General features: G+C 49.4%; 1 protein-coding gene and 1 long non-coding RNA gene across 3 annotated transcripts in view; one reads left to right on the forward strand and one right to left on the reverse strand.

The window, feature by feature from the left end:
* TP53I13 (tumor protein p53 inducible protein 13) overlaps positions 1 to 26,969 on the reverse strand; it is a 191,795-nt gene that overhangs the window by 17,450 nt on the left and 147,376 nt on the right. The window contains exon 6 of the mRNA XM_078680054.1: positions 25,538 to 25,666. Within this exon, the coding sequence (XP_078536180.1) occupies positions 25,538 to 25,666 (129 nt within the window). The remainder of the gene's footprint in view (positions 1 to 25,537; positions 25,667 to 26,969) is intronic.
* LOC144822468 (uncharacterized) overlaps positions 1 to 26,969 on the forward strand; it is a 299,543-nt gene that overhangs the window by 11,529 nt on the left and 261,045 nt on the right. The window lies entirely within an intron of this gene.

Here is a 26,969-nt window from a genome sequence, read left to right on the forward strand (position 1 = left end):
CTTAAGATCTGATGTGAGTGTGTTGCTAGTTGTTTGCGTCATTTATCGTGCTGCTGAGCGCTATAACAGTTTTTCCCTTTATGTGGTGTGGCTATTGGCGCAGCGTGTTTTGGGATCCCCCCGTAAGTGCGATTGGGAGTTGCCGGTGTTGGTGAACGATTCTCTTCAATGTATGCTGATATTGCGCCATGCGGACAGACATAATGTAACAGACTAACAACACTAGACAAGACGTAACATACTGGACTGACACCCCCCTTTTTACTCCCCAAGACCAGACTACCCACCGCCCCTCCCTCCCCCCACCATCCCCAATCTCTGCATTGTATTGTTGGCGTGCGACAGCAAGGTCCCCTCCGCCCCTTTTATGACCCCGGTGGGTATGTTTAACGGCAAGTTCATTCGGAACAATTAAAGTATATTGATAGTTCATCAGTCGGAGACCTTCTCGAACGTCGGGTATTGAGGTAGGTGTGCGTTTTTTTTGTTGTTTTTTTTTGATCTGAGGTAGTTGTGTTGTCATTGTTTTTTAGTTAAGTTTATGTTGGTCATGCTGGAGCGCAAGGCTAGCTTATTCTGAGCTGGAGTTTGAGATTGGTGAAGCGCCTCTCTTAGCTGTCGGCCCCGAGGTATCCATACGTTCTTTCGGTGGGCCCTGTAGGTATCTAGCTTGTTCGCCTGGGTCCTCGAATATTAACGTTGTTCCCTTGTTGTCTATTTTGAGTCTGGTAGGGCCGGCGAAGGAGAAGGTTATGTTTTCTTTCCTCAATTTGTCCCTTTGGGCAAGAAAGCTTTTTCTAATATCTACGGTCGGTTTTGAGTAGTCCTGCGTGAGGATGATTTTGTGACCGTTCCATTGTAGAATCGGGTTCTTCCTTGCTACTCCGAAAATTGTGTCCGTTTGGTGGGATCTTATGGGCTTGCATATTATTGGTCTCGGGCCGGGTCTGCCGATTTGTCTGTTGGCCGGGACTCTGTAGGCTTTATCCCGTTCAAATGGATTGTCGAATTGGATTTTGGTGAGTTCGGGGATGAGCTTTTGCAGGAGTGCAACGCAAGACCCTTCTTAGTCCTCCTCACCTTCTGGGACCCCTAGGATTCTTATGTTTCCTTTCCTGCTTCTGTCCTCAAGCTCAGCTGCCTGTCTTGGCAGATCTGATGTAGCCTTGGCGATGCAGCCTATGGTCTTGCTTGTGATTTAGGCTCTGTCCTCAATGTTGCTTACCCTTTGCTCCACAGCTTCAACCTTGTTGTTTGTTGCATGAATGTCCGCTCTTATTGCTGCTAGTTCCAGCTCTATCTTGTCTGTTGTTTCTTTCGTGGACTTAGCGAGGTCATGCACTTCTGCCAGTTTTTTGAGGATGCTGTCCAGGGTGCTACTTATGTCCGCTTTGTGTTTTATGGGTGATTCAGCACCACTTTCTGGTTTGTTTTTCTTCAGTTGCTGTGCCAGCTTGTCTTCTCTACCTGCCATTTTGGTTACTCGCTTTGTATCTTCTTCGCTCCGCTTTCTTGCAGATCCGCTTGTTCTAGCCCTTGTGGACTTGTTGTATGCAGTTCCGCTATGAGTGCAGTTAGGTGGGGCAAGATTGTGTTGTTGGGTTCGTTCGCCTTTATGGACGTTTCTGCCGCTAGCTTTTGTGGTCCTGTTGAGTCTGTTCTTGTTGGGTGGTTGTTCTTCTTACGGGCCTATCGGAATATGGTGTTTGCTGTTGGGTGTGTGCCTCGTTTTTGATGTTCTCGGGGGTCTTGCTCAGACTGTTTATGACTCACAGGTACTCCTGATGTTATTCCGTGTGCCGGCTGAGCTATTTTGCCTATTTTGCCAAAATGATGATCATTGGGTGCTGCCGAGGTTGAGATTATGTTTTACTGCGGCCGGCGCTAACATTCGCTGTTCTCTGGAGCTTTCCTGGGTTTTTCTGCACAATTTGTGCTTTTCTCTGGGCTCTGCCCTTTGGTTTCACACGTTATCGCCGCCTCTCTCTCTCGTTGGGCAGCTTTCTGTCTTGTCTATTGTCTGTGCTGGCTGCGCTTTTTGCCCATCCCGAGGTCTTCTGCCGTAATGCTTTGTGTTTTTGCCGATTATGCCACGCTTCTCGTACTGTACTAAGATGGCGCCCGCGTAATGCGTGGGTTTGGGTTTCAGTTTCGGTTTCGTTAAGCTGTTAGTGCTTTCCGCTATTTAGGTGATATATATTAGGTGCTTAGCAGTCAGCCGTTTTAACAACCGCGCGCTACCCTCCCGCTCACCTTCCGACGCACTCTGTATCGTCTTTGGGGTCACCGGCGATTCCGCTTGCTGTCCCAGCTGATTCTGCCGCGGTACCAGTACTGCACTAAGATGGCGCCTGCGGGATGAGCCTGAGTGTGGATTTCGGTTTCGTTATAGTGTTAGTGCTATCTGCTATTTAGGCGATCACGGTCAACTTTTACCTACCCCTTGCACCTCCTTTTTCCACTTCCTACAGCTCGATCATGCTCCCTACCATAACTCTCCTGCTCCCGCCCTACTTTTTTGGGTGTCAAGTTGCCAGACACTTAAGGCCAGTTAACCTCCAATTAAACTGGAGTGACTGACTGCCACCAGACATCTTCTGCCATTTTAAGGGCCTGAAAGTATGAAACACTAGCTCTTGCTAGAAGCAGTGTGCAGTTCCACACCCTCACAGTGACAGAAAAAAACAAGTTCAAACTAAACATCTGCAAGCAATCAGTTTGTGCTTTCTATGGTGAGGATGTCGTTTGGCAATCCGGGGCACTAGTGAAGCCTGTAACTTCATGCATTACAGACCATGCACCCAACGACAGGGCCAAGCACGATGATCAGTGTGCATGACTGGGCTGCAGCTTGCAACTAAGTCAGTTACCATACAGACTGTGTGGTGACTGGCCATACTGCAATTCACATCAATAAGAGACAGGCAGAAAGACATAGGGAGAGTGAATGAAAGATACAGAGTGAGAGTGTGTGTGTGTTTCTATTCGTCCGTCTGAAAGTCCATGGCTTCCCATCAATTATACCATGTGGCTCACTAGTGGCATAGTGAATGCCAAGCTAGACATAATGAAGTATCCTTGGCATGATTATATCCACCATGACATAATGTGACCCTGAAATGATGATAGTAGTTCTTGCCATACTGTAGGAATCTCTTTCATAAAGCTGCCCACTCCTGATATACCATATTTTCTCGACCAGAACGAGAAGATTCCTGATGTCTGGGCAAACCGGGCCCATAGCTATGCACCCAACAGCCTGATGGACGTCCTTCTATGCTACTTGTGATTTGAACTTGCTTGCATATTAATTTTTCCTGGCTAGATCTTGGGATGGCTGGGCATGTAGGGTAGAAATAATGCATGTAACTATTTGGTATCAAGACCCTCCAGCGCTTTCAAGGTGTTACACCGAATTGTAAATCGTATTCTTTGAGACACTAAAAGCCAGTGAATGTCTTTTAAGACCAGTAGGATCTGAGCCTGTTTCTTTAAGCTAAGGCAGAGTCTGGCTAGTTTGTCTTGTAGATGTTATAATCTTGTGATCTTTCTTAGGGCTTCTAGTGTAAACAGTTTCTTCAGTAAAAGAGCCATAATACCATTGATGGGCTGTTCATTTTAATGCAGTGTTGAAAGAGGGGAAGATGCTCCAGAGTAGTACGATGGGATTTGCTGCTTAAATGAAACGGTCTTGTCAAGCCATACTACTGGGTCTTTTACTGCATGAATAGGAATGGTGTTGATTTCTAGCTCATTCACAGGGATGAACAGTAGACTGATAGATGATGTTTTTCCTTCTCCAAGCATTTCGGTCTTGGAGCTGTTGAGACAGGGACAGCTCTCTTTTAGACAACAGTTTATATGTTTGTATGTAGTATGTCGTAATTTCCAGGAATTTTCCAGATTATGTACAGCTTGCAATGGCTACAATACAGCTATGAACCAGCTTATGTCAAAGAACATCCAGAACTTTGAGAACAGGATTTGCATGCTTGTCCCCATCAAACCGGTTCGTAGTTTTTTTCTGACTGAGTACAAGCTGTCCTATGTGACATTATTATGCAATTTAGAAGTTATTTTAATTTATTTTCTAAAGCGCACGACTCACCCTGGGGCATCTCGGCGCTGCCTAGAAAGTAGTAACCTGAGGATTTGAAAGGACCAGAGTGAATCAGAGGAGCAATTAGAACAAAAAGCTTTCAACAGTTTCCTAAAAATACAATAGCTGGAGATTTTACGCAGGACTAGGGGGAGCTCCTTCCAATATCTTGGCGCAAGATATGAAAATGCTCTGGCCCCTGTACGAGAAGTGAGCGTCTTTGCTCTTTCATCCTTAGTCCCAGACATCCATATGATTAATGGGTGATGAATAGTGGAAAAAAAGAACCTCATCAGAGCCTAAACTTAACAGCCAACCCCGGGAAGTGACTGTGTGCGGACAACTGTAGTGTTCACCCCAGCCTGGGTATTCGCCAATGACTACGTGACACATGTAGCTTAATATCACATGTCTTTATTCTTCTGCATGTAACTGTAAACTCGACATTCTGCTGTAACACCTACGTCACAGCTCTAGGGAGCCCGGCAGGAACCAAAAGAGTTCTGTCATAAACACTCGTAAAAAACTACATCTCTCCCTCTCTTAAATAAAAATTTACATTTTTTTGTACACAAATCATCAAATACACACATACATTTATATCTCTTCAAAGACGGTGAAAAAATAAGTCATTGGTTTTTCAGACTCAGTCTTTTGTTCACCCCTTCGATCAGGAGATCAATGAGTTGAATACCCAAAGTGAAAAGAGTGTCTGGTTACAGACTTTTCAGGACACTGGGCAGTCACCATATGTACCTGGGCAGATACCACACGGAAGGGTTCAACATCATAGGGAGAATCAGACTGCCTTCTTTGAATCTGCTAGGCGATCACAAGATTGTCTTCTTTGAAACATGAAGATCTTTGCCCATCGCCCCTTGCTGGGATAGGCTTTAATTTTCTGTGTGTTAACCAAGTCCTTTATGCGAGCGGCCCTTTCACTACTTTCTCGTTGGTTGTTCCATTGAGGTAACATGGCTGTCATTGCTCTCCTGAACATCAAAGTCACAGGACTTTCGCCAGAGGTCGAATGCATTGTTGAACGATAGGCTTGTTGGGTAGAATTCAGTACAGTTTTCAACGTGCGCCCTTCTGCAGTTGCACACTGTACCACTTTCTTTAGCGTACACATAACATGAGAGCGGGAGTTTCACCCATCTATCCACATGCTGTTCCAATACCCCCATAGCAATCCCATAATTATCACGGATAACAATCTCCGGGTCACGGTGAACCCATATCCCCAGATATTTTACTGTTCCTGTGTTCCATACAAGAGGAAATTCTAGTTTGTGCGGTATAGTGCTCTTCGTCAGCGGCATCACCACCGACTTAGACCAGTTGATATGCAGGCCAGAAAAACAGGCAAAGCAAATATATTCACGCAAAAATGGTGCTAAATAAGTGTGAGGCTCACGTATAAACAGCAGCATATCATCTGCGTAAAGAAATATAATTACAGGCCGATGAAAAAAATGGAGAACCACACACTTATGAGATTGTCTGCTAAGACAGGCTAGGGGTTCCAACGTCAGAGCAAATAACGGTGACAGCGGGCACCACTGCCGTGTGTCTCTGGTGAGAAGTATAGGGTCCGATGTGCAGCCCTCCATCGGCACTCTCGCCGTTGGTCCAGCTTATACCAAACGCACCCAGTAAATAAAAAGAGGTGAAAAGCCCATCCGCTGTAGCACATAAAAGAGATAGCTAGCTCCATTCGATAGAATCAAATGCTTGTGCAGCGCCAAGCATAACAGTCGCCACCGGTAATTCTAGATTAAGAGTGTGGAGTGTAGCAAATAACGTCCAAAAATTATGGGAGGTAGAACGCTCCAGTATAAAGCCGGCTTGATCGGGCAGGACTACGTTTTGCATGAGCGGCTGAAGGCGATTGGCCACAACCTTTGCCAGAATTTTTACATCTATATTAATGAGTGGCAAAGGCCTGTATGATTCGCAACTATTCCCGGATTTATCTTTCTTGAGTAGTGTTATGAATAACGCCTCCCGGAGTGTCGACGGAACCTTACCTCATATGCTTCCGCATACATTTCTAATAATTAGGGGGCGAGTTCTTCAGCGTAGGCCTTGTAAAATTCACAGGGGAAGTCATCCGGGCCTGGCACTTTCCTATTGGGTAAAGCTTCGATAGCCGTTTAAATATCTTCCACTGTACCGGTTGATTCAAGTATTCCCTCTGGCCATCTGATAGCCAGGCAAATGCTGTTTGTGAGAGGTATTCATCAAGTTCCGCTACATCCGTCTCACCCTGGGAGGTGTACAAAGTCTCATAGAATTGCCTAAATTGATTTGCGATACCTGGGACACTATATTAGTCTTTACCTGCCTCATCTGTAATTTTCGTAATGAACTCCCTCTCCGAAAGGTTTTTAATTTTAGAAGCCAAATGATGTCCCGGCCTGTCCATATGCGCGAGCTCTATATCGCTTCGATATATACCTCCTCTCTTCCTCCGCTAATGCTGCGTGCTCTAGAACTGTCTTAATGGATGCCAGGGTCAACTCACAAAGCGTGGTTTCGTATTCCTGCTCCAGTTTTTTTAAATTAGTCTCAAGCTTAGACAATTGTCCTCTCAGATCTGCCGTCGTGCTGAAACAGGTGACCCGAACAGAAGCCTAGAACCCTTCCCAAAGTGTCCCAGCACTATCCACAGACCCCTTGTTGTTCTCAAAATATTGGGTGATGGCCTTGCAAATTGTCTCTGTGTACACCTGATCTAACAGTGCCTTACGCCTAAAGCATCATGTAAAGGCCCTAGGTGCTGCTTGCGGGACGGAGAGAGCAAGGCGGACAGGACAGTGATCCGAAAGTGTACGCGGTAGCCCAGTCACATCCACCACCCAGCCCACCGCTTCCTCACCCAGTAACCAATAATCTAGCCGGGACCACCTGCTGTGTACCATGGAAACAGTAGGGGTAGTGACTGCATTGTAAAGGCATGCAGGGTTCCATCATACAACCTAGCAGAAAGCTCTTTTTTCAACATTTATCATGTTCAGCGTTCTTTTGACCAAATTTGGTGGCACCCCTGCTCATGAACAGATGCCAGGAAGGGATTTGGACTGAAACCGCTCCAAATGGGGAAAAAAATACCTTGTTTGTCTCCGAGTGCTAATATTAGAATAGCTTCAGAATGGGAGAAGAAAGCAGGTCTAACAACATAATCACCCCGAGTAAGAGCGCCAGCCGTTCTAGGATGCTGGGTATGGTGGCTTAGCAGACTAATACGTCCACTGTCTGGGCCTGTATTCGACCTCACGGTCTCAGGTTCAAATCCTAATGGGCCCCCTCAGCCTCTCATCCTTTGGATATCAATAAAATGAGTTCCATTGAATTGGGTAACAATAAACATCTGTTCTCTGGTGCCTTGGTATCTTTGGGTGATACTGCGCTTTACAAATGCACATTTTTGGTTGGGGATAAGGCAGCCTTGAGCCCGACGGTCCCTTTTTGTCCACATATGGCGTCCATCCAGTGCCGTAAATGCAAATGGGGCCCCTGTAGAATTGCTAAATGGCGCTAAAGCCTTTCTAATTCTCAAAGATATTCATTGACCATAGGCTGAATGGGGTACCCTGAAGGGTTCGGAGCCCCCTGTAGGATTTAGCCCCCCCTGCGCCACATGGATGCATGGGTCTGCGTTCCACCCCTGTGCCCATCACCTCTCTGGCAGGTGGGGCAAAAGGTCTGAAACAACTCACAAAGGTGGCAAAGCTTCAAAAGCAGTGAAGACTCAAGGGGAGGGCCTAGCCAGTGACCACACGGCATCTGTAGGGGTCCATGGGGGTGCAGCGGTGGAAGCCGGCTAAAGGGAAGCTGTAAAGGTAGGAAATTAAGCCAAGACGCGACAAACATCCCAAACACTGGGGCAGCCAGCAAGAAATGAATTTTCTTTCTTAAAGCTTGGTAAACACATTGATTTTGGTTTAATTCTTTTGATGATAATCCCCCTGCGAGTGGAGGTCGCAAAGTATTAAGAAAAAATGACAGCCCGCTATCTTCCGCACGCTCTCCGGCAGATTATTTTAGGAGAGGGCTGAGTGGCCTGCGTGGAGGGGCTTCACGCTGGCCCCTGCAGCCTGTGAGCCTCAGGGGCCTACCAAGCTTTCGAGGACCCCCAATCCTTCAAGTGTTCATGATAAGGCTAATAAACGCCTGTGAGATGTGGGAGGTTCAGGACCCCTCTACACTCTCTGCGGGGGGGCGGGGAAGCATCATATTGCGTCACTGCTCGCGTGCCTGCGGTATTATTATTGCATGCTTCGTATTACGGCTCAACCGTGATTACCGCTCCATTAGCGTGTGATATTGCACCGGTAATGACCCACGGGAAGATGATTTAAACAGTTTTTTACTCTATTTTCTCTTTCTGTAATGGCAGTACTTAACATGAGTAGTAAATCACTGACAGTGCGACAACAAATGGTTCCATAATAACGGTTTTCATGTATCATACTCTGTTTTCCATTCAAGTCAGTCCACTGCTCCTATTGAGACGGACCAGAGTTGGGCCTCTTTCAAACTTCTTTAACAATCACAAGCATGTTTTGTTCCGCATGGGGCTCATCAGTGGGTTGTTGAAGACATGCCCTCAGAGTTCATGGGGTGGCAAATATATGTTTCCCTAAGAGATTAAATCTGAATTCAAAATTAATAGAAAAAGAACAAAAGAGTAGCCCCATTTCTGAAACAAGAGCAGATGCAAGAGTCCGCCATGACTGTGGCAGCAGAGCGGAGGAAGGCCGATGGACAGGTTTGAGGGGCCAGAGCATAAGGGGGAGGGGTGAGAGCTAAAACTCACCTGAAAGTTTTGCAGGAGGAGGGAAGGGATGAACAGAGGGCCTCGGGTAGGGAGGAGAGTGGGAAAGACTCATGGAGAGGGGAGCCTGATCGAGATTTCCGGAATAGCAGAAGAAACTGTCTCAGAGAGAGATAAACTGGGTTAGACTCTGGTTCAGATGTTTTGGGGGTTGTTGCGGAACCGTGTGGGATGGTGTGCGTGGGAGGTAGGGGTGTAAAGACGTAGGGCACAGACTCTGACGGACACTTGGGAGGGGTGAAGGAGAGATGTCTGCCCAAGAGCACACTGTGTGCTGGGAGCGAAACATGACTCCATGTGTCACTGTTCATGCAATGCGGTGTAATGTGTGGCTCAGAGACAGAAAAAGAACAACAGGTTAGTGTGCATGTTGGTTGTGTGTGGATGGTGGGTCCAACAGCAGCCGAGGCTGGCTCCCCCACCCCCACTCACCATAGGAGCAGTAAACGGGGTCTAGGCCACTGAAGGGGTCTGTCTGGCAAAGGGCAGTGAAGCAGTGACCACTGAGGCTCTGCAGCTCGCCCGGGGCAGAGGCCTGTTTGAATGGTGCAGGCTATGCCAAGCTGTGTTGTCTAGTAACCACCTTTAGAGGGGCCACAGGTGAAACGAGCACTCGGAGGAGGGAGGGTTGGGGGGAATGAGTTTGCAGGAGCTACACGTGGTGTAAGGACGAAAACGAGCTCAACCTAAGCGGCAAGACCCACATATTTCACAATACCAACTGAAAACCAGTGCATGGTATTGTTTGAGACTTCAGGTTTTAGCCTGCATCAAAATTCTGTGTTTTCCGGCGCGCTCTGAATCAGCCAGCGACCAGACCACAGTACTATGGGGTACAGTGATTTGTTTAACGAGGTGCCACCACTTTCGCTTTCTGTCGTAGTGCAACAAGGGTGGAGAGTGACATGCGGGAGAGAGGCTGGGGAGCGGAACTAATGTGGCGAAAGGTTAAAAAATTAAATACACTTTGTGACAGCAGGGGTACCTCTCCACTGCCACAGCATTAATCAACAGAGTGGAGGTGATCAAAGCACTATCGTAACACCTCGGGTGGCCGACATGGCAACTGGAAAAGTGCTGCAATATTCAAAAAGAAGCACCCAGAGTGGTCCCGACTCTACCCGCCCATCTCCTCAAAAGAGCGACTGCATCAGATCAGAGCTGCCGACTCTGGACCGGAGGATCAGTCTTCGAGCCTCAGTGAATCTGGGCAAATCCCTTAATCACCCCGTGCGGTTGCCGAATAATTGTACAAATTGGCATAAAAAAAGCAGTGATCTCAGAAGGGTGGCCGCGTAATGTAAATAGATACCGTGATGTTCCAGACAGTGCAGGAGAGCCGCGGGTCCCTCTCCAGCTGCTTGTCCTCGCTCAGCCGCTAGCTCAGTTCGTCGCACAGGGACTCGGGGCAACGGGGGTTGGGGGAGGCGGGAACAAAGTAAAGGACAACAAGATGGAAATTTAAAAAAATAAGATATAATTAAACATTTTGACCCACACCACAGGGATAGCATAAAGAACCTCTACCCAGCGGATCGGGTCGGTTCCAAATCCCACATGAGCCACGGTGGGAGTTAAAAAGCACGATCTAACCATATCAAACACCCTTCTCTGAGTCCATGGAGGTTACCAATGCCCTAGGATACCAAATTGGGTCTGTCTCATCTAGTACTCGGTATAATGCCCAAAGATTAAGCGAAGTATGCCTTCCGGGAGGGTATAAGTCTATGCTGGACTCTATGTATTAGGGACGGTAGGCATTGCTATAGCCTCACTGCCAGTACCGTGCTAAGTATTTAAAAATCAGCATCGAGACTGGGCATACTTAGTCTGAAAGTGCAACAGAATCTCCAGATTTAACAAAGCTTTAGTCCCTAAAGTTACTTCCGCTTTTGAAAAGTGAATGTTCCTTTCATGGACCTCTACAAAGGAATCTTGTAAGGACAAGTCATCAGCTTCCAGGGAAAAGAAGGCTGTGCTAATGCAGACACTGCATATGACCTGTGCTGAGCTTCACGCGGCTGGGCCCTTGAATATACTGCCTCACTTCGCCAACCTGTTGACTGTCTTATAAACGAACGTGAATGTCATTGTCACCTCTCCGCTATGTAGTCTCTTTCAAGCTGCATGCGATTGAGGAGTCTCAAGAGATCTCAAGCCAATAGATGTACAAAAAATACAGGTATTTACTGGATTGCTGTTTCTCAGGTAAGATGAGCAGAAAAACTGCAGATCCGCTATTGAAAACTGCTTGAGGCACGATGCTCATTGCTTCACCCTAAAGCATTACGGCATAAGAAGCACGATCCGGAGAAGTATAAAAAATGGAAAACAGCTACAAACCAAAAACAAACCATGATCCCACAGAATGGAATGATGGAAAGGTTGGTTCTAGTAAAAGCTAGTGGCAGAAAAAACAAGCGGCAGGGAAAGCGTTCGCTTTCACTTCCGCTTGAAAGAAAAAAAAGAAGCCCGCGAGTGGTGCGGGCGCGCCACTGCGAGCCTTGGCCTATTGGTGTCTATTACACGCACCAAGCGCGTAATAGACACCAATAGGCCATGGCCGGAGCAATGTGCCCGCCTTTGGCCAATTGCATGCAGTCTTTTATAAAAAGACGCACGCAAAGGCCAATTGCGAAGCACGCTCGTGCGTGTACGATTTCTAGGTCAGCTTCGATTCCCTGTTTTTCACCTACTAAATGTCTCGAGCTGCACGAGCACTGCTGTGCAGTGCCCCACTTGGCGCGAGACTTAAAAACAGTTCCCAATGGTAATACCAATGGAGTAAACAGTTGCAGGGGATCACCCATAGAGGGGGGCGCCTGAGCACAATATCCATCCCAATGGAAACAGGAGGTGGCCAAGCCATCATGTTTACACCTGCTCCCTGGTTGTGACATCTTCGAGCAGTAATTGAACATCAGCGCAACTCCAATATTTCCACCATACAACAGAGCAATTATTAAAACAATACATATTAGTTAGCAACCCATTGATAGTAAGTCCAGTGTGGCAATGCAGTTGAAGGATGTCAATTGAACTCAGCAATATTACCATAGACAAAATGATAACCCATGCGGACGGTTTCCATTGTCACTCATCCGTCTGTTCACTAATTCCTCCAGCATCAGGCCTCGCGTTGGATATCGGAGAGAGACTTTGTCGTGTAATATTTTTAGCAAAAGTCATCGCCATTTCTGGGAAAGTGAAGACCTTATGTTTCCCGTTGTCTTCTATGCGCAGCCATGCGGGATACAGCATGACATACGGTATTTTCGCTGCGATGAGAAGCTTTTTCACCGGTTGATACTCTCTCCTGGCCACCTGAACCGCCACAGTGAAATCAGGGTAAAATTCTAGATTGTTCCCTTGGTGGGTGATGGAGCCCTTCTCGCGTGCCAGCCTCAGCACAGTGTCCCGGTCTCTATAATTCAAAAGGCGGGCAATTATAGGACGCGGAGGCGCACCTGGGGGCGGTCGGGCCATCAAAAAACAATGTGCACTCAGGACCTGAGACAACTGTTCTGCCCCAAAAATCTCACGAAAATGACTTTCCACATAGGTTTCAAGTCATCCCGTATTCGTGGATTCTGGCAAGCCCGTGATGCGAACATTGGTGCAGCGTGATCTAGCTACCAAGTTCTCAATACGGGCCTGTATGACTGCTAGCACCTTCTCCAGTGACTCCGTTTTTGTATTAACCTGTTGCAGACCATCCTCCGCATCCGATATACAGGTCTCCACCTCTCCCAGCCGCTGTGCATGCTTATCCAGTTTCGCGAACATGGGATCCATGCGTAGGTTGAGATGATCAATTTTTCCATCTATTGACTGAAGACTAGCCTGCACTGCTAAAAGAGTTTTATCAATATTGGTGAGATGGTCAGCGGGAGCGTACGCCTCAGAGGCAGAGGCTGCATGCAGGATGGCTCGACTGTTCCTTCATGGCTCAAACGTGAGCTGCAGCTGGCCGTGCTCAGATTTTCCGTTATTGGCGAATCAGCCAAGAGTGGTCGGAGCAAAACCGTTACTAAAAATAAAAAAGAGGAGATGAGGCCCTCGTCGTCTGGCGGCACGTCCCAAAAGGAAAGGAAACTGAGGAAATGGTGAGAGGACGTAGATATGGGATGAGTGGCAATACAATGACTGTGCCGGCAGGCTCTCAGCTCACCACCAAAGTCACCCGCCAGGCCTGGTCACAGCAACAAACGCCCCCTAGAAGAAAATACACTCCAGACCACACAAGGCCAGCAGGACACGTGGTGACCCTGTTCTTAGGCAGAAGCAGTGGGGGGAACAATGCAGCCAGCGAAACTTATCTGGTTTAAGCAGTCCAAGGTTGCAACACGATATTCACAGATATTCACAAACTGTCAGGGGCGCACAGCCTCAATTTCAGCCAGGGCACAGTATTGCTCACATCTCCACAGCAGCCCCCAACCGCAATACCAAGGAGGCGAGGGAAAGGCAAAGCAGATCTGAAGCAGTGCAGCGTCTCAAAGATCTTCACATCCGGGGTGAGCTGCAAATGCACCGTAACCAGTTCAAAACCGCCCCCTCAGCATATCATGGAAATCTCCGCTTTGTTCCTTTAAAGCAAATGGCGCTGCCGTTCACACGCAGCACGCCGCTCCTCATCTGCAGCGTGCCTCAAACACAGGCTCTCCGCAGGGGCCAAGGCCGCAGCACACCCGCCGTATAAGCCACTACTCCGCCCCCCCCCCCCCCAGCAAAGAACCCGGGCAGCCTCGCAGAGACCTTGTCTCCAGCCGCGAACAAATGAGAGACGCACAGCTCACCGCAACCCCGTACCGGGAGGCTGCGTGAAGCAAGAGCCGTGCGTGGCTTAACACCACAGCACAACCATTTGCAGTGCTAGCAGTGGCGTAACGAAGCTTGAGGGGGCCCCCCAGCAAACTACATGGAGGGGGGCCCCCCCCCCATCCTCTGTGCCAGTCTAGAGCTCTCAGGCCAGCGACCCGCCATACTGCAGGGGATGCAGGGCTATTGTTACGCCACTGTCACCAATCCAGCCGTTATAAGTAACACTGGATGGTGGAGTCAAAGGTTGGGCTTAGTCTGCCCGCAGGCTATCATAGGTGGTGGTCCATTCATTACAGGGACCCTGCCATCAGTAGGCCGGGGAAGTTTGCCTAAGTTTAGGTGGGTTTCCTGATGCAGACTCCTGTCATGATATACAACATCGGGCCCACTCATCGTTCAGTTTTGACAAAAGTGCATCCACTGCTCCTTCTCGTTTCCGTTTTAAAACATTAGACAATGCGACAATGCAGTATTTCAAAAGCAGATGTAACTACAAAGAGCACATTTTGATAATACATTTTTATTAGTAGACAATAGCAATCTTAAGAGGCATTGCATAGCTTCATACACACTGTGACCCCAATTCCATCACAGTCTCTCTCTCTCTCTCTCTCTCTCTCTCACACTCAGTCACTCAGTCTCTCTCAGTCAGTCAGTCAGTGTCTCTCTCTCTCTCTCTCTCTGTGTGTCAGTCAGTCGGTCTCTCTCTGTCAGTCTCTCTTTCTGTCAGTCTGTCTGTCAGCCCCTCTCTCTCAGTCAGTCAGTCTCTCTCTCTGAGTCAGTTTCTCAGCCAGTCAGTCTCTCGGTTAGTCAGTATCCAGTCTCTGAGTCAGTTAGTCTCTACTCTCTCTCCACTCTATCTCTCCATTCTCTCTCTCAAATCTGTCCACTCTATCTCCACTGTCTCGCTCTCCACTCTCTCTCCACTGTCTCTCTCTCCACTGTCTCTCTCTCCACTGTCTCTCTCTCCACTGTCTCTCTCCACTGTCTCTCTCTCTCTACTCTCTCTCCACTCTCTCTCTACTCTCTCTCTACTCTCTCTCTCTCTCTCTACTCTCTCTCTACTCTCTCTACTCTCTCTCTACTCTCTCTCTACTCTCTCTCTACTCTCTCTCCACTCTCTCTCCACTCTCTCTCCACTCTCTCTCCACTCTCTCTCTACTCTCTCTCCACTCTCTCTCCACTCTCTCTCCACTGTCTTCCACCACTGTCTCCGTCCACTCTCTCCACTTTCTCTCTCCACTTTCTCTCTCCACTCTCTCTCCACTCTCTCTCCATTCTCTGTCTCTCTCTCTCCACTGTCTCTCTCTCCACTGTCTCTCTCTCTCCACTGTCTCTCTCTCCACTGTCTCTCTCTCCACTGTCTCTCTCTCCACACTCTCTCTCCACTCTCTCTCCACTCTCTCTCCACTGTCTCTCTCCACTGTCTCTCTCTCTCTACTCTCTCTCCACTCTCTCTCTCTACTCTCTCTCTACTCTCTCTCTCTCTCTCTACTCTCTCTCTACTCTCTCTACTCTCTCTCTACTCTCTCTCTACTCTCTCTCTACTCTCTCTCCACTCTCTCTCCACTCTCTCTCCACTCTCTCTCCACTCTCTCTCTACTCTCTCTCCACTCTCTCTCCACTCTCTCTCCACTCTCTCTCCACTCTCTCTCTACTCTCTCTCCACTCTCTCTCCACTCTCTCTCCACTGTCTTCCACCACTGTCTCCGTCCACTCTCTCCACTTTCTCTCTCCACTTTCTCTCTCCACTCTCTCTCCACTCTCTCTCCACTCTCTCTCCATTCTCTGTCTCTCTCTCTCCACTGTCTCTCTCTCCACTGTCTCTCTCTCTCCACTGTCTCTCTCTCCACTGTCTCTCTCTCCACTCTCTCTCTCTCCACACTCTCTCTCCACTCTCTCTCCACTCTCTCTCCACTGTCTTCCACCACTGTCTCCGTCCACTCTCTCCACTTTCTCTCTCCACTCTCTCTCCACTCTCTCTCCACTCTCTCTCCACTCTCTCTCCACTGTCTCTCTCTCTCCACTGTCTCTCTCTCTCCACTGTCTCTCTCTCTCTCCACTGTCTCTCTCTCCACTGTCTCTCTCTCCACTGTCTCTCTCTCCACACTCTCTCTCCACAATCTCTCTCCACTCTCTCTCTCCCCACTCTCTTTCTACTCTCTCTCTCCACTCTCTTTCCACTCTCTCTCCCTCTCTTCTCTCTCTCCACTCTCTCTCTCTCTCCACTCTCTCTCTCTCTCTCTCTCCACTCCCTCTCTCCACTCTCTCTCTCCACTCTCTCCACTCTGTCTCTCTCTCTCTCTCCACTGTCTCTCTCTCCACTTTCTCTCTCTCTCATCTCTCTCCCTCTCTTCTCTCTCTCCCCACTCTCTCTCCCCACTCTCTCTCCCCACTCTCTCTCCCCACTCTCTCTCCCCACTCTCTCTCCCCACTCTCTCTCCCCACTCTCTCTCTCTCCACTCTCTCTCTCTCCACTCTCTCTCTCCACTCTCTCTCTCCACTCTCTCTCTCCACTCTCTCTCTCCACTCTCCCTCCACTCTCCCTCCACTCTCCCTCCACTCTCCCTCCACTCTCTCTCTCCCCGCTCTCTCCATTGTCTTTCTTCACTGTCTCTCTCTACTCTCCACTCTCCCTCCACTCTCTCTCCACTCTCTCCCCACTCTCTCTCTCTCTCTCTCCACTCTCTCTCCACTCTCTCTCCACTGCCTCCCTCCACTCTCTCTCACTCTTTCTCCACTCTCTCTCTCGGTCTCCCTCCACTCTCTCTCACTCTTTCTCCACTCTCTCTCTCTCCACCCTCTCTCTCGACTCTCTCTGTCTCCACACTCTCTCTCACTCCACACTCTCTCCACTCTCTCTCACAAAGTAGTGTGCGATGTCATGGGCGTCTGCAGAAATGTTTCCAGGGGGGGCAACTTTTTAACTTCATCACCATCCCCCTTGCACCCTACTCCCCTCTGCCTTGCACCCTTCTCGCCCTCCCCCTTGCACCCTTCTCCCCCTTGCAGCCTTCTCCCCCTCCGCCTTGCACCCTTGTCTACCTTGCACCATTCTCCCCTCTGCCTTGCACCATTCTATCCTCTGCCTTGCACCCTTCTCCCCTCTGCCTTGCACCCTTCTCCTTTCTGCCTTGCACCCTTCTCCCCTCTGCCTTGCACCCTTCTCCCCTCTGCCTTGCACCCTTCTCCCCTCTGCCTTGCATCCTTCTCCTCTCTGCCTTGCACCCTTCTCTCCTCTGTCTTGCACCCTTTTCCCCCTCTGCCTTGCACCCTTCTCTACCTTGCTCCCTTCTCCCCTCTGCCTTGCACCCTTCTCCCCTCTGCCTTGCACCCTTCTCCTATATACCTTGCACCCTTCTCCCCTCTGCCTTGCACCCTTCTCCTATATATCTTGCACCCTTCTCCCCTCTGCCTTGCACCCTTCTCATCTCTGCCTTGCACCTTTCTCTCCTCTGCCTTGCACCGTTCTCCTCTCTGCCTTGCACCCTTCTCCTCTCTGCCTTGCACCCTTCTCCCCTCCCCCTTGCACCCTTCTCCCTCTGCCTTGCACCCTTCTCCCTCTGCCGTGCACCCTTCTCCTCCCTACCTTGCACCCTTCTCCCCTCTGCCTTGCACCCTTTTCCCCTCTGCCTTGCGCCCTTCTCCTCTCTGCCTTGCACCCCTCTCCCCTCTTCCTTGCACCTTTCTCCTCTCTGCCTTGCACCCCTCTCCCCTCTTCCTTGCACCCTTCTCTATCTTGCACCCTTCTCCCCTCTGCCTTGCACCCTTCTCCCCTCTGCCTTGCACCCCACTCCACCTCCGCCTTGCACCCTTTACTACCTTGCACCATTCTCCCCTCTGCCTTGCACCATTCTCCCCTCTGCCTTGCACCATTCTCCCCTCTGCCTTGCACCATTCTCCCCTCTGCCTTGCACCATTCTCCCCTCTGCCTTGCACCCTTCTTCCCTCTGCCTTGCGCCCTTCTCCTCTCTACCTTGCACCCTTCTCCCCTCAGCCTTGCACCCTTCTCCCCTCCGCCTTGCACCTTTCTCCTCTCCGCCTTGCACCTTTCTCCTCTCCGCCTTGCACCCTTCTCCTCTCCACCTTGCACCCTTCTCCCCTTCCACCCTTCTCCCCTCCCCCTTGCACCCTTCTCCCCTCCCCCTTGCACCCTTCTCTCATCTGCCTTGCACCCTTCTCCTCTCTACCTTGAACCCTTCTCCCCTCTGCCTTGCACCCTTCTCCCCTCTGCCATGCACCTTTCTCCCCTCTGCCTTGCACCCTGCTCCCACCTCCCTGTTGCTCCCTTCTCCCCTCTGCCTTGCACCCCTCTCCCCTCTTCCTTGCACCCTTCTCCTCTCTGCCTTGCACCCCTCTCCCCTCTTCCTTGCACCCTTCTCTATCTTGCACCCTTCTCCCCTCTGCCTTGCACCCTTCTCCCCTCTGCCTTGCACCATTCTCCCCTCTGCCTTGCACCCTTCTCCCCTCTGCCTTGCACCCTTCTCCCCTCTGCCTTGCACCCTTCTCCCCTCTGCCTTGCACCCCACTCCACCTCCGCCTTGCACCCTTTACTACCTTGCACCATTCTCCCCTCTGCCTTGCACCATTCTCCCCTCTGCCTTGCACCATTCTCCCCTCTGCCTTGCACCATTCTCCCCTCTGCCTTGCACCATTCTCCCCTCTGCCTTGCACCATTCTCCCCTCTGCCTTGCACCATTCTCCCCTCTGCCTTGCACCCTTCTTCCCTCAGCCTTGCACCCTTCTCCCCTCCGCCTTGCACCTTTCTCCTCTCCGCCTTGCACCTTTCTCCTCTCCGCCTTGCACCCTTCTCCTCTCCACCTTGCACCCTTCTCCCCTCCCCCTTGCACCCTTCTCCCCTCCCCCTTGCACCCTTCTCCCCTCCCCCTTGCACCCTTCTCTCATCTGCCTTGCACCCTTCTCCTCTCTACCTTGAACCCTTCTCCCCTCTGCCTTGCACCCTTCTCCACTCTGCCATGCACCTTTCTCCCCTCTGCCTTGCACCCTGCTCCCACCTCCCTGTTGCTCCCTTCTCCCCTCTGCCTTGCACCCTTCTCCCCTCCGCCTTGCTCCCTTCTCTACCTTGCAACCTTCTCCTCTCTGCCTTGCACCCTTCTCCCCTCCGCCTTGCACCCTTCTCCGCTACACCTTGCGCCCTTCTCCTCTCCCCCTTGCACACTTCTCCTCTCTGCATTGCACCCTTCTCCCCTCCGCCTTGCACCCTTCTCCCCCTCCGCCTTGCAACCTTTTCTACCTGGCACCATTCTCCCCTCTGCCTTGCACCCTTTTCCCCTCTGCCTTGCACCCTTCTCCTCTCTGCCTTGCACCCTTCTCCTCTCTACTTGCACTCCTCTCCACTCTGCCTTGCACCCTTCCCCCTTCCGCCTTGCACCCTTCTCCCCCTCCGCCGTGCAACCTTTTCTACCTTGCACCATTCTCCCCTCTGCCTTGCACCCTTTTCCCCTCTGCCTTGCACCCTTCTCCTCTCTGCCTTGCACCCTTCTCCTCTCTACTTGCACTCCTCTCCACTCTGCCTTGCACCCTTCCCCCTTCCGCCTTGCACCCTTCTCCTCTCTGCCATGCACCCTTCTCCTCTCCGACTTGCACCCTTCTCCCCTCTGCCTTGCACCCTTCTCCCCTTCCCCTTGCACCCTTCTCCCCTCTGCCTTGCACCCTTCTCCTCTCTACCTTGCATCCTTCTCCTCTCTACCTTGCACCCTTCTCCTCTCTACCTTGCACCCTTCTCCTCTCTGCCTTGCACCCATCTCCTCCCTGCCTTGCACCCATCTCTTCTCTGCCTTGCACCCTTCTCCTCTCCGCCTTGCACCCTTCTCCTCTCCGCCTTGCACCCTTCTCCCCTCCGCCTCGCACCCTTCTCCCCTCCGCCTTGCACCCTTCTCCCCTCCGCCTTGCACCCTTCTCCCCTCCGCCTTGCACCCTTCTCCCCTCTGCCTTGCGCCCTTCTCCTCTCTACCTTGCACCCTTCTCCATTCCGCCTTGCACCCTTCTCCTCTCTACCTTGCACCCTTCTCCTCTCTACCTTGCACCCTTCCCCCTCCCCCTTGCACCATTGCCCCCTCCGCCTTGCACCCTTCTCCTCTCTACCTTGCCCCCTTCTCCCCTCTGCCTTGCACCCTTCTCGGCCCCCTTTTACCCCCCCTGCGGACGCCCATGGTGTGTTCTAACAAGAGTGCTTGCCTGAGGACACCATGTTGCTGCCTCATCCCTTCTCATATATGAGCTTTGCCCTGGAGAATGCTCTCCAGCACCCACTCCCACCCATATCAGGTCCTGAGCAGTGGTCTGTGCTGCCTACTGCTCTCTGGGGCCCCCACCCCATCCTCTTTCCGGCCTCCCGAGGTCTGACTGAAGAGAAACAATGTTAACTTGTTACATTGTTTCTCTTCAGTCAGCGGGAGGGGCTCAGAGCAGGTTGCAGACAGCCTGCACCTGCTTTGGAGGGAGAGAGGCTTGATTTAGCGCAAGCCTCTTTCACAGATCTCAGAAGAGCTGAGGGGGCCCGGGGCCCCCTTCATTTACTGAAGAGAGTGGGGCCCCCCGCACCGCGGGGGCTGCTGGGGCGTTTGTTACGCCCCTGAGTGCTAGGAGCCTACTGACACTCAGCTTGCGCCCCGCAGCCCCCCAGGCACAAGCCTAATGGCGCCGCACCCCTAACCTCGATCGCCAAACAGAGCCGACACCCCTGCCCCAGTCCTCACCATTAGGGCCGACCGTAGCCCGCCACGTTGCCGCTGCAGGCCCGGGTCCTCACTCGCCTCAGTCTGCTGGAAATCCGGCTCCAACATCCGATTCTTCAGGCAGGATTCTGTCGCACACCTTCTTAGCACATATTTCGCCAAAATGGACTGGAACAAACGCGGATTGTGCAGGATAATGAGCGTATTATGGGCTTAGCCGGTGGAGCTGCTCTACAGAGCGGGCATCTTGCTGTGCGTCCTCTAGCGCCCCCCAACACATGCCATTACTCCGCAAGTCGGAACAATGACTTGCTCTAGGGGTCAGAAGGTGTTGGATTTAAAAACCAACACCTTCCCTCCTGTTGCACAGACTGGAGTTGGAATAGTACCAATCGGGCACAGGTGTGAGTTCTCTTAAGAAACTACCACGTTAGAGAACCTGGAGGTCAGTTCTTTCCAATTTTGGGCAAAGGAGTTCAGACTGGCAAACAATAATTTTCACAGAAAAAAAGGAAATACTCCCATTGTATAGCACATGTCTTCCAGAACTTAAGAGTAATACCGACACTAATAATCAAAAATTTAATCTGGCAAGACTTCTGGTGGAATTCTCACATAATATAAATCAACTGAGGTTTCAAACACTTGAGTGGTCCCAGAGATGAAGGATGGTAAGGATGGCTAAAAAACTATCATAATGAGGAATCCTTTGGACTAAGCGTTTATCCACCCTACATCCAAAGGGACTAAATGACAAAGTGGAAATGTGTTTTCTTTAACACACCAGTATTTTAATTAACTACCATAATGCACTTTGTACCCGCAGTTAGAAACTTAAGTGACAAGGTATGATCATATTTAGACAAAATTTTACATAATGCAATGGAATGGGGAAAGCTACAAAATTATATCATTTTATGTACAATCTTTCAGTGCAGCTACAATAATTTGGAACATGCAGTTAACAAAATTTGCTTTATCTGGACTGATACCAGTCTCCCAGGGACAGCTCCTCCACTAAGGTGAAAGAGGGTCTCCCCAGTGATCTGTGACGGGTTAAAAAAGGAAATATAAAACGATAATAACTTAACATTATCATCATTTTATTTTTTCAGTTCCTTGTTCCTGGCTCAGCTAGTTGGGGGCGGGCTGGCTGTGATAGGAGCAGTGGGAGGAGTGGTGGCACTGTAAACTGCGCATGACTGTTTGGCCGGCCGTGTCAGGCCGGCCAAAAAGTCATGCGCTGTTTGCATGTACTTCACCGGCCGAAATACACAGCCTGGGTGGAGAACATGCCCAGCCCCCCAGTCCCTGCCTGAGCACCGAACCACGGTGCTCAGACCAATCACAACGCTGCTGTAACGGAGCATTGTGATTGGCTAGAGGATTCTGGAAGCCTGTGTGCTTTCTGGATCCTGCTTCCTTCCTGCTCCTGGACTCCACCAAAGAGGAAGCAGCCGGCGTACAGTTAAGTGTATTTTTTTCCCATTTAACCCTCCCCGCCATGCCGCTACGTAGCGGCTACTACTGCAGTCTCCCTGCAGAATGTTCTGAATCACATTTTCTATGTCTCAGAGGCAGAACGACATACACGTGTTTTAATTGGTTGTTTCTTTCTACTGTTGATGGATTAACATGAGGAATTAAAGGAAAACTCTCAGACAATCGCTAGTTGAATAAATTTAAGGCTAAATCCAGGATGCTCTCGTTTACACAATGATGGCGGCAACCTCTGTTAACATTGCTCTGGTATTCAATTATATCTTCAATCTGTAAGCACCCTGATTGGTCACAGTTTAAACTTTGATTATGAATCATTGTAAAAAATCTGCTTTTGTAAATGGTTTTAATTCCTTTTCTCTACTAAATTCTGCAGGTATTTTGAATCTGTATATTGACTAGGCCACTAATTGGTTTCTCAGTGCATGTGTCTCCTTCATGATGTACAGGAGCGTAGCTTGGTCAGTAAGATTGAGAGAAGGAAGAGATTTGGATTTTCTAACAATCACACTGGCATATAATATTAAAATACATAATATGACAAGCAGGGTGCAGGAGAGGGGTTAAAGGAATACTGGAAAGGGAGACAGATGAGGATTAGTACGGGTACGTAGTGAGAGAAAACAAGGTTTTGTAAAATAACCAAAAGTCTTTTAGAACAGAAAGGGAGAAAGTATGTGTGCGTTTTTATCTGTATGTATGAAACAATTCCTGGTAAAATCTGACAGACACCTCACCATACCAGACTGACAGCACCTGGACCCACCTATTTACCAGAAAATACATTTACTACGTGGGTGGGCACCAATGCAAATGGGGTAAACAAGAGGAGCCCAGTTTTTGAACATTACTAGTATAAACTTTTTTTTAAAAGTTTGAACGGGCCAATCATTCAGAGGGGTCTTTGCCATAATGGAGCGACTGTTGTACATTGTAGGAGTGGGAAATTACAATAGGGTATTCTCAAACCACTGCTAGGTTCTGTATTCGTTGGTGTTTCAATGAGATGCATGGAATTGGATTGGGCTGGATTGAGACAGGTGTGCTGCTGATTCCTGTCATTTTCTTTAGGGTCTCTACAGTGGTGGTGAGGGAAGGTTGGAAGGGGGGGGGGGTCAAGATAGCTGCTGAGACCAGACTGAATCATAGCTGGAAGTCTGAGGAGACAGACAGACCCACCCACACAGGTTTACGTGGTGCAAGACTTGGAAGTGGATAAAATCTACTTGAACTGTGCCTGGCCTTGTGACCCACTCCAACCAAAACTTGTGTGCTTTGTTCTACAAATGGTTCAATGACGACTGATCCTCCAGTTGGCTCAACTGTACCACCAGAGAGCATCCAAGAACTCTTCTTGTGCAGCAAACCAGTTGGCCAGTTGCAACTAGGCTGGCGTTGGAGCTGGTGAAGAATGGGTTTGTAACTGGAATGTGAGTGACAAATCTACCTCATACTTAGTGTCAACTGGTATTCAAGAAGGGCACCCTTCAGAGGAGTGTGGTATCAAAACCAAGGACTGGGACGAGGGCTTAGGCAGACTCAGAAAGACTAAAGAGAGATGGTCTGCCATGGAGACACAAACCAGAGGCACCGCAAAGTGAACTCTGAAGTTTTGGAAGCTGTGGACTCTACCTGCTTGTAGAAGACGACTGGCTCTCATCCAGGCCCTCTGGTATGACTGAAAGCAAGAAGAAGGCTGTCTCTAGGTGTCCTGCTGTGTGACTGAAGGGAGAACAAGCCTACAAAAGTTCTAACTTTCCTCTGACTGACAATTTGTTCCTGATCTACTAAAAGGTAGACAAGGCTGTCTTAGAAAAAAACACAGTGACTGCCTGTCTATGAACTAGTTTTGCACAGTAGTGGGAGATTCTGCCCCACTGGGCAACCCGACTTCCTAAAACCATGTAATTAATGTTTTTCACTTGATTACAGTGATATGCTTTTAGTACGCTTTTTTTTCTGAACCTTGTATGCATATCCGTTAAACAATCGCACATTGGGCATAAATTGGGACACTGCCATAAATAATCTGTGATATTATCCTCTTTCCATTTATAAGGAGCAAACTGTGCTAGGTCAGATTTATTAATGTTCAAATATGCTTCTGTGTATTTAAGGTGACAATCTTGCACTTAGAGTATAAACACTAGTCACAGGTTTATATTCATTAGTTTATGGGTTTCTTTGTTGCTTATATTACAACCGGTTAATGGTTCTCCCTTAAGAAGGAACTTTGAGCTCGAAATGCATTGAGGCCCACACCATTAGGAGAACTGTACTTCCATAGAAATAACTGAAGAAACAATAACTATGTCTAAGAAATGTAAGACATTGAATAGCTAGAGAATGTGCTCCTACGTCGAATTTATATTTGCACAATAAAAAAACTGTGCCTGGTTTATTGTGGATGGCGCTTGGTGAGGAGTTGCACTGTGCAGCAGTCAGCGGTGTGGTACCACAAATGGTGGTCTCGCTCCACACTCAGGTCGTTGGGATAAAGCGTATGTCCAGCCAGATCAGAAGATGCTCATCTTCAGCAAGGGTGCCTCTGGGCTGGGGTGGAGATCTTCCATAACAACTGTTCTTGCAGGAGGCCCTACACTATAGGTAGCAGCAGCAAACCTCCCTCCAATCAAACTGCAGGAGTGTTGAATGGCATGTTGGTAGTTTCTTCACACAGTTTGCCCTACGAATCAGGCTGAGATAGTTAACTCTTCATGACTTGAGTCAGCGCCATCTTTGCTACGGATGTAAGTCAACTCTTCTAGATGCTCCACATGCCAGGAACACAGCCGGGTTTCTCCTGGTCAGTCTCTTCTTCTGCAGGGCCAGGCACTCTCCTTCCCTCTCTGAGCAGTCTATGCGCTAGGTAGCACCACAACTTCTCCAGCAAGCTGTGCAGAGGTCAGGGCATGTCCTCTCACCTCTGCAAGTTTGCCTGTAGCCCTGACCTCACAGCAGTTTTTGGAGTACAACGCGGATGACTCCCTTCATTGGTCAACAACTTCAAGCTGCAACAAAGTAGGTTGATTTGGGTCCCTCTTTTACACTCTTCTTCCAGACATGGGATATTGACCCACTGTCTAATGTCCCGGAAACAATTTGAGGGGGTTCCTTTTCAAAAATACTTTTCTGGCTGCAGTGTAGACCCAGCCATCGTGCACGGTAATGACTCACAGCTGATAGTGATGATGCTGGCTCCAAGCAGGAGTATCCACAAACATAGTCACAATGAAGTGTGAAGGCTTTACACTGGCCTGTCATCAGGTTACCTGAATTGCAAATTCAGGAAAGCCCTGCCTAGAAACTTTCTCACTTGAACAACAGAAACTGCAACCCCACCCCGACCATTAACCAAATGGCAGTGCTCAGGAGGAACTCATCAGCAGGCCGTTGCCAACACGGCCATCAATGAATTGCAAAGGCAGCCCTGTCTCCATCCTCCCGCACTTCGGTGTCTGGCCACAGGAAGGCAGTCAATACACTTTTACTGTCTGGGAAAGCTGTGACAATTTCAATCTTCTACCATGCTTAATCAGGGGCAATCCAAATAGAAATTAAAAGGGATCTTCTTACCCGATCTTTGGTGAGACCGATGTGAGGAGTGATTATGGGCTTGTAATAGTAGGTACGGGCCAGGAGGCAGAGATCTTCTTTCAGGCGTGGATTCACACATGGATGGTACAAAAAAGCTACAGCTCCATGCTGGGAAAACAACAAGCCATCAATTAGTGAATAAAAATATATATGTGCACTTTTATTTCAAATGGCATATTACAAGCCGTGATAAACTGTTGACAGATCAGATGTGGCGCTATGCGATGTGACGGATTTTTTGGATGTGCTCACTAACATGACAAGCAGTGACATGGGAGTACCCTCCCTGACAGTATACCACACAGGCTCAATTGCAGAGACACAATACTGTCACATTTACTCAATGCAGAATACAATGGTTGTTAAACTCCTAATTTACATGCCTTTCAGAGGCACTAACTCCACTGTCACTTGCAGCTAGTATCTATATCTCAGCTTCCATATCTCAGCTAGGGAACCATCTTTTCCAAACATTTTAATCTTCACTCCAAGCAATGATTTCAAAGCTGATCGACTCCACCCCAAACACACACCACAAACCTCATCAGGGAGGGATGGGCAAACCGAAAGTAGTGCCTGCAGGGGGACAAGAACAGTGGGAGACCTGATGAGCATCTGAGATCTGGAAGAAGCACAGCTGAGGCAAAGTACCAGGCGCACTTGTAGAGGGGGCGTAGCTCGCAGTGGTACCCAGGCACAGATGGAGAAAGGTGCCCAGCCTGTGCTACACCAACTGTTAACATGCCTTGCGAGTGCCTGCCTCGGGCCAAATGCTGTGTTTGATCTCTAGAGGAGGGGGATGAAGGGGCTTGGGTCACAGTCACTGAGGGGGAGACACACCGCAGAAGGCACTGGCACCCCAGATCTGAATGGATGCTTCGCAGGTGGCGTGTACTGGAAGCTATTCATTTACAATCTGAGCAGCTTTATGATTGGATGACTGCACAGCCAACCATTCAATTACAAAGCAGCTCAGTTGACATCAATGGGAGGGTGGAGGTGCCAATGCCAAAATTCCACTTCTCGAGGTTGCTGACTGGCTACTGTCATTGCTACACAAAAGTGTTTCAAAGGCAAGTCATCTGAGAATTGACCTGGTGTGTCCCACACAGTGAGGGGGACTGAGTGGGACAGAAGGAATGGCTTGTGCTGGGCTCCTGCAAGGGTAATTGCACGCGCCCCCAAACACATCCCAGCCCGTGCACAGCCACCGTCTCCTACCCAAAGCATGCCTGAAGAGTTCTGTAATCCAGTTCCTTGGCGTCTACTTCTGGGCCCCTGTGAGTAAGGCCAAACCATGTCCCTTCTTCCTAAAGTTACAAATTATTTCATCCCTGTCCAGTATAAACATAGCCTCTGGAATTATGCGATTTTGTAGCTACGGAGTTTTCTTCATGATTATGGATTTGCA

Source organism: Lissotriton helveticus, chromosome 3_1 (assembly GCF_964261635.1).
Source record: "Lissotriton helveticus chromosome 3_1, aLisHel1.1, whole genome shotgun sequence".
In the NCBI taxonomy this organism is placed as follows: domain Eukaryota; kingdom Metazoa; phylum Chordata; class Amphibia; order Caudata; family Salamandridae; genus Lissotriton; species Lissotriton helveticus.